We start from the raw sequence: 12,531 nt of genomic DNA on the forward strand, positions 1-12,531 counted from the left end.
TATAATATATTATGAATATTTAGATCGATATACAATTATTTAAATTATAACATAAAATATTATATAGTGTAAATGAAATTAGGATTTAGATCATTTATGTTTGTTGATGTTATCATGTTTGAATTCGAGCAAGTTAATAGCTAATGTCTAAACTTCCTTCATATGTTCCATTAACTATTTTTACTTCGACCATGTGATCAACCAATCTTGTAACGTTGAGACGCGTACCATTGCAAAGACCAAGATAATGCTCTATGTTTCGCAATAACATAACATGTGGAATAATTATATTTATTCTCTTTATTATGTTTAAATTGTTTTCAAGATATATATGAATTAATATATATTAAAGACATAAACCATGGGAGCTTCTCCTCTTCCGATCGATCACGATGGTGGAGGTTCCACAGGCGACCCACCCGCCCAGTATCCAATACACCCAGCAATTCCTGAGCAGCGTTCTCTCGCAGCGAGGCCCGGCGGCTCTTCCCTACTCCGAGGAGCTGAAGTGGATGATCCGGCAATACATCCTCGCCCTCATCGAAGCCTACCCTTCTCTCCAGCCCAAGACCGGCACCTTCACCCACAACGATGGCCGTACTGTGAATCTCCTCCAGGTGGACGGCACCGTCCCTATGGTGTTCCAGGGTGTGACCTATAATATCCCCATTATCATCTGGCTCATGGAGTCCTACCCTCAACACCCGCCTCTGGTCTTCGTGAACCCTACTCGCGACATGATCATCAAGCGGCCTCACCCTTTCGTCAACCCTTCCGGCGTCGTTGCTTGCTATCCCGTATCTTCAGAATTGGTTGTACCCTAGTTCTAATCTTGTTGAATTAGGTCGCAATTTGTGCCATTATTTTAGCCGCGACCCCCCTCTGTATTCCCAGCAGCGCAGACCCCACCCTAACCCTAACCCCACCCCCAGTCCTTCTACAAGTGCGAATTTTGCGTCCGCCGTCCAGCCTGCCATACCTCCCCGTGTATTTCCGCAGTCTCCATATGGAAGTGGAATGGATGAGGCGTCTGAAGTTTTAAAGCGGAACGCCATTAATAAGCTAGTGGAGAAGTTGCATAGTGATATAGCAGGGTTGAGGAAGGGCAGGGAGGCAGAAATGGAAGGGCTGTTTAATGCCCAAGCTGCATTGAGGCAGCGAGAGGAGCAGTTGAACAAAGGCGTGAAGGAAATGCAGGATGAGAAAGTTGGAGCAGCAGTTGCAGATGGTTTTGATGAACACCGATTTACTGGAGGGGTGGCTCAAGGACAATGAAGCTAAGTTAGGGGTTGTGGATGCTAAGTTAGGGGGGGTTGTGGATGTTAATGAGGCTTTTGAGCCTTTTGATGTTCTTTCTAAACAGATGCTCCATTGTTCTGCCTCGGATTTGGCTATAGAGGACGCCATTTATTCATTGGACAAGGCTGCACAAGATGGTGCAATACCATTCCACCAGTACTTGAGGAATGTGAGGCTGTTGTCTCGCGAACAGTATTTTCATCGCGCTACAGCCTCAAAAGTTAGAGCTTTCTAATATGGCTTCCAAGGCTTCACAATATGCTTTATGATAGGCAAGCCATTTTACTGATATGCACCTAAATATAAGGCCAGTCTCATATATTTCAAGGTTGGTTAGCTGTGAATAAAATTTTAATGCTTGATAGCTCTACAGATTAGTGAAATTATTTGTATTAGTAGTAAAAATTTGAGTATTTTTCCCCATAGGCAATTGATATTCATGTCTTTTATTGTTTTGTTGAAGTCAGTGTTTGTGGATGGATCATTACGAGTTGTTCATGAAGTTGAGGATTTGTCTGAAGTTAGAAAATTGGGCTATTAGAGGTCCAATACCATTCTCATTATTGTTATTTCTTGTCATTAATACCTTAGTGGATTTGCTTATGCATTTTATGTCTATTTGATTTGATGGTCACCTGTAGATCCAACACAATTTAGCTTGTTATTTGGGATTATATGTTTAGCTTATTATTATTTGGGATTATACTTTTCAACATCACAACTTTGCAATAATATATGTGATAATGGTTTTCTTCTTTTACTCATATACAACTGCATATGCATTTTGCTGCTGGCATCTCATCTATATTGTTTAGAATTTTAAAAGCTTTTTATCAGTCCTATGTTCCTTGTGTGGTCTTGAAGATTACCAACTGGATTTAAACATTAAACAAGATGCTACTTCCTATTTTTGGAAGTGCTTATTCTTTATTGGCCTTCTGGGATTCTATATTTATTCTTCTATGGGGTTTGAATACTTATGGGTTATTCCTTTTGTTCCACAAATTTGGGGTGCTTCACCAATGGCGGCATAATGAGAAAAGCTGGAAATTTATATGTTTTAGAATTTTGGGATGCTTGACCAATGGTCATAATGAGTTTATGTTTAGTTGGTGATGCTATGTAAATGTTGTATTTTTGACAGAGGTGTCTTATCTGCTAAAACAAACTTGTATGTTATATTTTTGACAGGGGTGTCTTATCTGCTAAAAGAAACAAATTCTGGTCATTTGCATCACCCATTGCTTTATTTGTTATGGATATTGATATCAATAAGTTTATGATGATGGGTTTTCAGTTAGGATGCATTCAAAATGTACTTTAAAAGTTTCCAAACAGATGAATTTGGTTGTATAAAATGGCGAAAAGAAAAAGGAGCCATTTTCTTTGGGGAGTTTCTTTGATGTTTTTTTTCCACTCCTTCAACCTCTAGCTCTGTTCTTGGTGTAGAAGTTAGTGCCCTTGATTTTGCCTTAACAAGTCAGTTTCCTAGAATCAACTCCACAGTTTCGGGATTTCACTGTTCAAAGTAAAGTTAGGCCATCAGCTTTGCAATTGAGAGAATTGCGATCCTATGTGTCAATGTTTTTTTTGGTAGACGTATTGCAATTGTACTTATTATTATTATTAATGAATTAATAATACGGAGTATATATTAAAAAATAATTTATTATGTAATTGAAATAATATTTTATCTAACCAACGTGGTAGAAAAAATATAGTTGAGGAAGCATGCCATTTTATTAGAGCTCCCTTACTACAGTACATCATTTTAAATTCTAAACAATATTATCGTGCACTTGGTATCATAATAGGAAAAAAAGAATCACAAACCAGTAACATACCACTTAACGCTGCCCAATTGCTTCTTTAATACTAATAGATTGAAGTCAAATCAAACCAATCAAACCAAAAATCCAACCATTTCAGTTCAATCTGATTAGCATCAAAAAAATTGGCAAGAAGTATTTTATCTCCTCCTATCTCTATATAAACATCACGTGGATTTGAGAATTCTGCTTGCAAATTAATTCCATTACCCGCTCTTATGTGGATGACGTCTCCATTGAATTCATTTTGAAACATATCCATTCAATTCATTTTGAAACACAATTTTCAGCAAATCCGAGTTTGAGAATAGACTTCGGTCTATTGTTATTCAGTTTCCTAAATCAACTCCACAGTTTCGGGATTTCACTGTTCAAAGTAAAGTTAGGCCATCAGCTTTGCAATTGAGAGAATTGCGATCCTATGTGTCAATGTTTTTTTGGTAGACGTATTGCAATTGTACTTATTATTATTATTAATGAATTAATAATATATATTAAAAAATAATTTATTATGTAATTGAAATAATATTTTATCTAACCAACATGGTAGAAAAAATATAGTTGAGGCAGCATGCCATTTTATTAGAGCTCCCTTACTACAGTACATCATTTTAAATTCTAAACAATATTATCGTGCACTTGGTATCATAATAGGAAAAAAAAAATCACAAACCAGTAACATACCACTTAACGCTGCCCAATTGCTTCTTCAATACTAATAGATTGAAGTCAAATCAAACCAATCAAACCAAAAATCCAACCATTTCAGTTCAATCTGATTAGCATCAAAAAAATTGGCAAGAAGTATTTTATCTCCTCCTATCTCTATATAAACATCACGTGGATTTGAGAATTCTGCTTGCAAATTAATTCCATTACCCGCTCTTATGTGGATGACGTCTCCATTGAATTCATTTTGAAACATAATTTTCATTTTTTTAAGACAACCAATTCTGCTTGCAAATTAATTCCATTACCCGCTCTTATGTGGATGACGTCTCCATTCAATTCATTTTGAAACACAATTTTCAGCAAATCCGAGTTTGAGAATAGACTTCGGTCTATTGTTATTCAACCAAAATTGGGTTTTGACATTTTGAGTGATATGGTTTAATTGGTCGGAGTTTGAGAATAAACTTGGGTCTATGATCACAGGTAAAACCTATTTGTGATTTTTTTTTCTTTTTCTTTTTCTTAATCATTTTTTTCAACACGATATGGTGTTGGGTGATTCTAAGGGCTAATGTGATTGGATTGTTTTGTATGAACCACCAGAAGAAATTCATTTTTTTTTCAACAGGATATGGTGTTGGGTGATTCTAAGGGCTTGAAGTGTGATTGGATGGTTTTCTCTGAACCACCAGAGAAAATTTCAAATACCATTGAGATCGACAGAGCCATGATGACCTTCTGGATGTCAGAAAGAAGCTTAAAGAAAGAACTGAAGCTTTGTAAGGAACTTGGATTACTTGAACTCCTAGATTGGTAGGTTGTTTACAAATGAGCCCATATGAGGGCTATTTATACCTATTCCACCTCCTCAATGAATGGTGGAGATCTACTTCATCCTATGACTAAAGATTTGTTCTCTAGAATCCTCTAAGAATCTCTACACAACCATCCCTAAATTTCTAAAATATTCTAAGGATCTCTACTACTACTAGTGTTATGTATATGCTTCTAGATTATTCTACCAACTATGGGATGCTATATGTACAAGTGCTAGAGAAGTCCAAGGAGATGTAGCGAAACTCGGAAATGTGTAGCAAAGTGCCCCGCGAGAATGGTGCCCCAACAAAATAATTTCCTTCTTCTAGAATCTTGCAGACTAGGTCTAACCTTCTATGAAGCATAATACTGCAAATTTCTACCGCAGCAGCAGCAAATGTTTATACCATTATCTTGTATACTAGTGTGCAAGGTCAATATGGGATGTGTTTATTTTTACCATTACCATCATGGTGGCGATGAAGACGACCAGGTGGATGATCACGAACAGAGAGATGATCCACGAGTTCGGGAACTCCACTCTCTGCTCTCCCATTAGATCCTCCCCGTCAACGGATAACCGTTGTTACCTAGATTTTCAATTAATAAAGATAAACAATAATTCTGTGAAGAAAGAAAAAATTTCTTAATTTGTTATGATTCATCACAATTCTTGAGGTAACAAAAAAAAAAAAAAAAGTTGCGGTGTGGTGAACTCGCGCACTCTCTCAACGAGCACCTGTCTACTTTTACTAACAATTTTTTTGTTTGTTTTCTATTTTATGAGAAAAACCCCATTTTGATTTCTATAGATGGTGTTGTTCAAACAATAATAAAACCTAAATACAAAATGACTACATATTTCATGAATTTATTGGTACATTTTATTGGATTTATTAATACACCAAAAAAACAACTCAAGTTGAACCCCATGAATCACAAAAATGCTAACTCTATGATGTCTTAAAAAAGTAAAATTGGCAAGTACTCAAAATATAAGTAGGGCTGGCGAGTACTCAAAATATAAGTGTTAGACTTAGAATCGAAAAGTCATCCAATTTATGCAATTGTTAACTTCTCTATATGTTCTCCAATAAAACATCATTATTTAAAAATGTGACAAGCAAGTATTTTAGAGATAATAATGAACACTAGATAAACATTTACTTCAAATGCAATGAACAAAAAAGACAATAGACACTACCATAGATGAATTTTTTTGCACTCTTGGTTCCAAGATTATTTTGTCACTTACAACTTTGATCCCATGATTTTTAAAACTTGCAGAATTAGTTCACGAATATCATTTTCTTAGCATATTTGGTTCTTCCGGTAGTTTCTTCATCCAACTTTAACAAGATTTTTTTTTTTCTTTTATAGCATGGAAAGTCATCGTTTCCCTCTATCACTACTGATGACCTATTTCCCTATCTTTCTAAATAGATGTTCTTGTCCATCAATTTCCATCTTCTTCCTCGCGGTCCTATTGCCATCTTTCTTCATCTTCTACTAAATAATAATCAAGGTTTATTTTGAAGGTAAACATAATGGCTAGGTCATATGCCTCCTCAAATTCCCAAAGAGAGAGTAGTGATTATGGTGAGGCAACTCTAGTGGCAGAATGCAAATGTGAAAATCAATTGAAGGTGATCACTTTATGAAAAAATGAAAACCTTAGACAAAGATTTTGGGTATGTCGAGAAAATGGAGTAAGTTAATTTACCTGATTTCACTTTGGATTTTTATTAAAATTATTTTTTTAAAAAAAATTGGTATTCTAATTGTAGAGTAGAGGATGTAGGTTCATACAATCATACGGTCCTCCTATGTGTAAAAGGTTAAAGAAGATCATTACATGGTTGCTTAAGAGGTTGAATAAACAAGATGAAGAGTTGAAGTCATTGCAAATGAGGCTCATATTGGTTGTGAATGGTGCAAGAACAATGGATAAGTCTTGGTTTAAGAGTTGGCAATTCAAAGTTGTAGTGTTGGTAATTATAGTTGTTAGTGTTAGGTTATTGAGTAGTGGTATGAATGCACCATCTAATTGTAAACCTTTGAATCAATTGATGTGAGGAAATGGAAGCAAAAATCTTTTGCAATAGATGTGTATTTCAATCTATGTACTTGTTGAAATTTATATATCTTTATACAATTTCAAAGTTATTTACACCCACTTTTCACTAGGGGTGGTACAAATAGCACACTCATTCAGAAAAAGTATATTATTTGAGTACAAAAAATACATTATTTTATATAATGTACATTTAGTACACAAATAATATATTTTTAATATATTAAAAATGTACTTTTTGTTATAATTCATGTATATAACGTTGTGTGAACCATGATCTACACAATAATTTGCCCTAGTGAATCGATTGTTACGTGAACCATGGTTGTCAAATGAAACTGTAATAGAATTAAAATGATACTTTAGTATTGCTAAAATGAAACTAATGTGTGTGAAAAATGAAACTAAAAAACAAAGCTCATTCAATAACGTACTATCAAATGAAACTGTAGTACAATTAAAATGATATTTTAATGTTGTTAAAATGAAACTAGTGTCTGTGGAAAATGAATCTAAAATTCATAACCATACAATTATATATATTGTCAAATGAACGTGGAGTGTAATTAAAACAATATTTTAGCATTCTTATAATTAAACTAGTGTGTGTGGAAAATGAAACAACAAAATAGAGCTCATACAATAATGTATATTGTTAAGTGAAACTCTAGTAGAATTAAAATGATACTTTGGTATTGCTATACTATAATGAAACTAGTGAGTGTGGAAAATGAAACTAAAATGTATAGGACACATAATATCACCTCCATTGAGCAAACCCATGACTTCTCATTTGAAATAATCACTTACATGCCACTTAACCATAAAATCTTTGAAATTTACTTCTCATTCTTACGTCATCACTTTTACGCTTTTAATGTTCGGAGTAGTAAATACTGATAATATATTTCTTTTTCATGTAAATCCTAATAAAATTGTCTACATCAAGTGTTTAGATATAATACTTAATATTAGGGGTAGAGAATAAGAATCCACATAGATTTTCCATCTCAATTATCAATATTCAATCCATGTCCAATACACTCTCTCACCATTGTATGTGAATATCTATATGCTCTATATATTCCACATAAGTTTATTTATTATCATATTTAAATTATTATAATAATTTATAATGAATCTTACCGCTCTCATCTCTCCCTCGACTTTTATAGGGTTTTCAAGCGGTGATTAGCGATCTTCTCTCCAGCGAACGCTGGCTTCTCTCTTGCGATCGGCGAGCATGGCGCAACAAGAAGGAACCTCTCGGATGGACGACGCAGCAACCATGGAGGAAGTAGGGAGAATTACGGCGAGGTGGAGTGATCTGGCGTTGGAGGAGGATGAAAACGTTTTCGAGCCATGTGTGGAGGGTGACGGTGATGCGCCGGTAGAACAGCGTGAAACATTGAAGCTTGTGGGCAGGTTTTTGACAACTAAGATTGTGAAGGTGGAATTCATGAGCCTTATGGCCCCGGTTTGGCAGCCGGTTAAGGGTGTTCAGGTGACAGAAATATAACCTAACCTCTTTTTGTTTATTTTCTATCATGAAACGGACATGCAGCTGGTTCTGGACGGCGGTCCGTGGTCGTTTGAGAATAATACCTTGGTTTGCAAGCAAGTCCTGGATGGTGTTATTCCAGTTAGGGTGCTCTGGATACGGTTGATATGTGGATACAGGTTCAATGATCTCCCGTTGGGGTATACATCTAGTGGAATTCTCGAACAGATAGGGAATTTTCTGGGTACTTTTCTGAAATCTGATGATAGGTTTGCTGATGCTCCATGGAAGACGTTTTATCGGATTAGGGTTTCCATTCCTGTAGCGAAACCCATAAAGCGACGTATGAAATTCATGAAGCGTGACAAGACTACATGTTGGGTGAATTTTAAGTACGAAAGACTCCACAACTTTTGTTTCTTTTGTGGTATGCTCGGCCATCTCCACAAATATTGTTTGGGCGCAAGGAATGCGGGGCTGTCGGTGGAAAAATATCCTTTCAATGATGATCTGCGTGCTAGAGCAAGAAGGGGTCCACGCAAGATTGGTGCACCATGGCTTCTTGATAAAGATGGCAAGCCAGTGCAGTCCGAAGCAGCAACCACGGCAACGGTTTCTGACGCTGGACCCACAGCATTACCGTCGGATGTAGACCTCCGGGAGGGGGCTGAGACTGTCTCGGAAGTTGCTAAACGGAGATGGGGAGAGATGGGAGGCAGCGGAAGCGGGAATGGGGTAATTGGAGGAGGTGACATTACTATAGCAGATATTTCAAAAAACTTGCATCAGGCGGGATCTGGTTACCAGACCCGCCCATCCCAATGAGTACACTGAGTTGGAAGTGTCGTGGCTTGGGTAATCCACGAACAGTTCGCGAGATAGTGGACATTGTGTCCCGTAAGGAACCCGACTTTGTATTTCTTATGGAAACTAAAGTTGCCCGGATACATGCTGAACGTCTCCGGATCCGACTTGGTTTTGAGGGTGTATTCTATGTTGGCCCGGTTGGTTTGAGTGGTGGTCTAGCTTTGTTGTGGCGGAAGAATTGCACAGCGAGGCTTTTAAGTTTTTCGAAAAATTACGTTGATGTGGAGGTTAGCATGACGAATCTCCCAAATTGGCGAATGACATGTTATTATGGATTTCCAGAGCGCAATAGACGTGTGGAATCATGGGAATTGTTGAAGTCGTTAGCACCACGATCTAATCTCCCTTGGGTAATGGTGGGGGACTTTAATGATCTTTTGTTCCAATATGAGAAAAGAGGAGGTAATCAGCATCCAAATAATCTCCTACGCGGTTTTGGAGAGACTATTGAACACTGTGGACTGTCCCAGCTACCAATGAATGGCTATCAGTTTACGTGGGAAAAGGGGAAAGGCACACCCAATTGGATTGAGGAGAGGCTAGATAAGGTACTTGCAAATGAAACTTGGCGCGACCTCATAACTGGTGCGAGGGTTTATAACCTATTGACAAGGAAATCCGATCATTTTGTCATTTTTCTGGCCATACGAAATAATGAGACATGGAGAGGCAGGGGAATGAAACGATTCCGTTTCGAGATGGCCTGGCTATATGATGATGGTTGCAGGGCTGTGGTAGAAAAATCATGGGAAGAGAAAAGGGTCGAAGGCATGCAAAATTGTATTGAACATTGTGGGAATCGCCTAACCCAATGGGGTGGTGATTGGCATCACAAGTTTGGTGAGAAGATCATGAAACTCCGAAAAGAGCAACAACGCCTGAGAGGACGCACAGACACAGCCTCCTTGACTCAATTTCATGGCCTAGAGGAAGCCCTATGCCGTATAGAAGCACAGGAAGATGTATACTGGAGGCAGAGGGCCAAGCAACACTGGCTCAAACATGCTGATGCGAATACAATATTCTATCACAGGTATGCCTCTCACCGTAAAAGTAAGAATACTTTTATCTAGATTGATGAATGATAATGGGGAGTGGTGGAAGGGGAGAATATGAACAAGATTATTCTGGATTATTTTAAGAAGATTTTTACTACTGAGAATCCTGTGGATGGAAATTGTCTGTTTAGGGATATTGCCCCCCGAGTATCTCACATACAAAATGAATCCCTTTTACAGACCCTTTGAAATTGAGGAGGTCAGAGATGCCCTTTTTACGATGTTCCCTGATAAAGCACCGGGTCCGGATGGTATGAACCCTGGTTTTTACCAACATTTTTGGGATATTGTGGGAGTGGATGTTTCACATTTTATTCTGGACTGTTTGAACTCGCGCATTTTGCCCCTGGACTGAATGATACTGATGTAGTTCTGATCCCCAAGAAGAATTCACCAGAAATGGTCTCTGACCTTAGGCCGATAGCCTTGAGCAATGTAATGTATAGAGTAGTGGCAAAAATGATCTCACACAGGATGAAGCCTATAATGGATAAAATTATATCTGAGTCGCAGAGTGCATTTATACCTGGAAGGCTTATTATTGATAATATACTGATAGACTCTGAGGTAGGGCATTTTTTTTAATAGAAAACAGTGTAGAAGGACAGGTTGGAGTGCCCTTAAACTGGATATGGCAAAGGCTTATGACCGGATGGAATGGCCCTTCTTGCGTGGTATGTTGCTGGCTCTGGGTTTTGATGATAGATGGATTGATCTTATCATGCTATGTGTGACTACGGTATCATATTCCTTTCTGGTTAATGGTACCCGTAGTGGCTCAATTATTCCCACTCGTGGATTGCGACAAGGGGACCCTTTATCTCCCTACATATTTATTATTTGTGCTGAGTGTCTGTCACTATTATTGCAACAAGCACAAGCCAAGGGAGCAATTCATGGTTGCAGAGTTGCAAGGGGGGGCGGGGGGGGGGGGGCTCCCCCTATTTCCCATTTATTTTTTGCTGATGATAGTCTATTATTTTTCAAGGCAACAGTGCAGGAAGCTACAGAAATAAAGAATTGTCTATCAGTTTATGAAAGTCTATCTGGGCAAGTGGTAAACTATCATAAATCCAGTATATGTTACAGCAAAAATACAGATGAGGAAGAGAAAGAGGTGGTGGCGCAAGTTCTGGGGGTATCACAGGCACGTAATTTTGGGAAGTATCTTGGTCCACCGTCTTTTATTGGCAGAAATAAGAAGGCCGCATTTTCATACATTGAAGATAAAATCACGCAAAGAATTGGGTCGTGGAATAAGAAGTTGTTATCTCAGGCGGGTAAGGAAGTATTATTGAAAAGTGTGGCTCAAGCCATGTCTACTTTCTCAATGCGTGTATTTCTTCTACCTTTATCTATTTGTTCTGCCATTGAAAGACTTATGTACGAATAGGAAAGTAGAAAACAATATATTGTATTAGGAATTGCATTACACTATTTTACAATATTACGCAAATCTTAATAGTATAGGACTGTTTTGGGCGAGAAACTAAAGTTTGAGAATTTTGTTTTTATATATAGTTTAGATTATATAATTGTGTATTCAATTCCATGCGTTCATGATTCATGCACAATCCCCATCCCATCTTTTTCCACCTCCTTGTTGTAACGATAGAGACTCCACTTTAATAATATTCTTAATTAAGCATCAACCAGTTTTTTGGGGATAAAATTAACAAATAATTGTCTGTTGATATGTCTAATTAATGAAGAATAGTCAAGGAATTTTTGAATTTATTTGATTTGATTAGTTGAACAGAGGAGAAAAAAAATATATTTAGCTCCTCAATTCTATTTGTTTTAAATATTGTCTTTCTATCAATTATTATAAAGTATACTTTAATTTTATTTTTAAAAAAGTTACATACAATTTTTATCTCTATACTAAGTCGCCTTTAGCTAATTTTTATTTTTAATACATACATGATTTTTACCAACGAAAACCTAATTTTCCATGGGATATATTTATACATAAATAAGAGTAACTCTTATTGCTACAATCAATTTAGTATATCCATGCCATGTTGATCACAACACTTTCAATAGGTTAGCTTATTCATCTATCTTAAATAAGAAGGTAAGGTTATATATCGATTTGTCAGTTTATTCTTATAATATTTGTATAATTGTATTATAAAAATATTTTTCTTTGAAAAAAAAAAAACCTTACTGGTAATGATGAATAGTTGAAAATGTTTTCATAATATTGCAAAATCATTTTCATTATTATTTTAACGTATTATCTATGTTGGAAATTTTAGCATAAAATGACATGTTAAGTAACTATTTTGTAGTACAAATATATGTGGGGTTCACTTTCAATTTGGGACAGGTCAAAAACTCAAAATGGATCCGCACTCTTCGTACTTCGTAGTGAGACTTATGTTGAATTATATATTATAGAGGCTATCTCTC

General features: G+C 36.7%; 1 protein-coding gene and 1 pseudogene across 1 annotated transcript; both read left to right on the top strand.

Moving 5' to 3' along the window:
• The first annotated feature begins 392 nt into the window (after nt 1–392).
• LOC109156730 lies at nt 393–1,758 on the top strand (annotated as a pseudogene).
• Nucleotides 1,759–9,012: 7,254 nt separating this feature from the next.
• On the top strand, nt 9,013–11,509 carry LOC109156731. Its single transcript, XM_019304566.1, has 4 exons — nt 9,013–10,111; nt 10,248–10,367; nt 10,487–10,683; nt 11,105–11,509. Exons 1-4 carry the CDS (start codon nt 9,013–9,015, stop codon nt 11,507–11,509), a joined length of 1,821 nt encoding a protein of 606 aa, XP_019160111.1.
• Nucleotides 11,510–12,531: the final 1,022 nt, after the last annotated feature.

This window comes from Ipomoea nil, unplaced genomic scaffold (genome assembly GCF_001879475.1).
Source record: "Ipomoea nil cultivar Tokyo-kokei standard unplaced genomic scaffold, Asagao_1.1 scaffold2759, whole genome shotgun sequence".
NCBI classification, from domain to species: Eukaryota; Viridiplantae; Streptophyta; class Magnoliopsida; order Solanales; family Convolvulaceae; genus Ipomoea; species Ipomoea nil.